This window comes from Malurus melanocephalus, unplaced genomic scaffold (assembly GCF_030028575.1).
Source record: "Malurus melanocephalus ecotype Western Australia unplaced genomic scaffold, MMel_1.1 scaffold_74, whole genome shotgun sequence".
In the NCBI taxonomy this organism is placed as follows: domain Eukaryota; kingdom Metazoa; phylum Chordata; class Aves; order Passeriformes; family Maluridae; genus Malurus; species Malurus melanocephalus.
The window spans coordinates 417,756-419,931 of NW_026623306.1; the positions used below are offsets into that span (position 1 = coordinate 417,756).

Genomic DNA, 2,176 nt, shown 5'->3' on the forward strand with positions numbered 1-2,176 from the left:
TGTGAGCTCAGGTGTGTGCCCCAGGTGTGTGCGGGTCCCTGTGAGCTCAGGGCACACTTGTGTGTGTCAGGGTGGCTGCAGAGTGCTGAGCCCCCGCAGTGCTGTCCGAGGGCAGCCCGCACTGTGTGGTCAGCGCTGACCCTTGCTGTGTCCGGCTCTCTCTCCGCAGGCCCCGGTCCCTCTCCATCCACCATGGAGGCCTTGCTGAGCAGGTGCCGTGTCCCGGCGCTGGGCGCTCGGCAGCGCGGTGTCAGRGCTCGGCACGGCGGCACCGCGGGCAGGGCCAAGCGCCTGCTGCTCTCGCAGCTCTTCCAGCCCCTGGCTCTGSCCCTGGGTGGGCAGGGGGGCTCCGAGGGCCGGCCCGGGGAGCCCACCTGCCGCAGCCAGCGGCTGATGCTGCAGGGTGGGCTCATCCACCCCGCCAGCCCCGGCTGCTACTGCTACCTGCCGCCCGCCGTGCGCGCCATGGAGAAGCTGATCAAGGTGATGGACGAAGAGATGCAGGCCGTGGGCGGGCAGAAGCTCAACCTGCCCAGCCTGTGCTCGGCGGAGCTGTGGCGCGCCAGCGGCCGCTGGGACCAGATGGGCCCGGAGCTSTTCCGCCTGGTGGATCGGCACAACCACAGCTACTGCCTGGGCCCCACGCACGAGGAGGCGGTGACGGCGCTGGTGGCCKCGCACGGCGGCCTGTCCTACAAGCAGCTCCCGCTGCGCCTCTACCAGGTCACCAGGAAGTTCCGTGATGAGCCCAAGCCCCGCTTCGGTTTGCTGCGCAGCCGCGAGTTCTACATGAAGGACATGTACACCTTCGACACGTGTGAGGAGGCGGCTCGGCGCACCTACCAGCAGGTGTGCGATGCCTACTGCAGCCTCTTCACCCGCCTGYGCCTGCCCTTCGTCAAGGTGCAGGCGGCCACGGGCAGCATCGGTGGCACCACGTCCCACGAGTTCCAGCTGCCGGCGGACATCGGCGAGGACAGGCTGCTGCTGTGCCCTCAGGGACATTTCGCGGCCAACGTGGAGACGCTGAGTGGGGAGCAAACCTCGTGCCCCACGTGCGGGGAGAAACTCACCGAGACCAAAGGCATCGAGGTGGGGCACACGTTTTACCTGGGCACCAAGTACTCCTCYGTCGCCAACGCCGTCTTCTCCTCCGCCAAGAACAAGCCCCAGCTGGCAGAGATGGGTTGCTACGGCCTGGGCGTCTCTCGCATCCTGGCGGCCTCCATCGAGGTGCTCTCCACCGAGGACAGCATCCGCTGGCCGAGCCTCATCGCKCCCTACCAGCTCTGCTTCATCCCCCCCAAGAGAGGCAGCAAGGAGGAGGAGGAGGGAGCGGCGCTGCTGGAGCGGCTGTACGATGACCTGGCCGAAGCACTGCCCCACCTTGCTGGCGACTCGGTGCTGGACGACCGGACCCAGCTGACCATCGGCAAAAGGCTGAAGGATGCCAATAAGYTGGGTTATCCCTACGTGGTCGTGGCCGGGAAGAGGGTTTGTGAGGACCCCCCGGTTTTTGAGGTTTGGGATCAGAATGCCGGCGAGGTTTTGTTCCTCACCAAGGAAGGGGTCATTGAGTTGTTGAGTAAAGTGCAAGTCCCTTAAATGCCTCATCTCTGAATCTCTTACCTCTGCTGCACTGAGTTTATCTGAACTGTGTTTGGTGACTGGGAAGGAGAGTTCTACTGCAATGACTGTGCAAGGAGCTCCTTGGAGGGGGTCACCTCACCCTGTGCCAGGTGACACAGGTGATCTGAGGGTGTCACCTCACCCAGATTCTGGGTCTGAGATCTAAAGATCATGAACATCATTGCCACTGTAATAAAATCACAGAATCACGTTTAAGTTGGAAAATTTTCTCACACCTTTAAGATCATTGAGTTCAACCTCTAACCTGAGCTGCCAAGGCCACCACTAACCATGTCCCCAGGTGTCCCCACACCTTCAGGGATGTGTAACTCCATCACAGGGATGTGTAACTCCATCACTTGCCCGAGCAGGCTGTTCCAATGCCTGACAACCTTTTAGACAAAAAACTTTTTCCTAGTATCTCTACTGAGGCAGGGGCGGTGCGTTGGACGAATGGTGTCGGGGTCTGATGCCAGTGCTGGTGGGATGTGGGGTTGGTGGGAAGGAACGGGGCCGGGATTGAGGTGGGAGCCGGGGGGATGCCGGG

At 62.4% G+C, this 2,176-nt stretch overlaps 1 protein-coding gene across 1 annotated transcript in view; it reads left to right on the forward strand.

The window, feature by feature from the left end:
* Positions 1-1,683, forward strand: part of PARS2 (prolyl-tRNA synthetase 2, mitochondrial) — a 2,669-nt gene extending 986 nt beyond the window's left edge. The window contains exon 2 of the mRNA XM_057366986.1: positions 170-1,683. Coding sequence (XP_057222969.1) covers positions 193-1,605 — 1,413 coding nt within the window. The 5' untranslated portion in view covers positions 170-192 and the 3' untranslated portion in view covers positions 1,606-1,683. The remainder of the gene's footprint in view (positions 1-169) is intronic.
* The last annotated feature ends 493 nt before the right edge of the window (positions 1,684-2,176 follow it).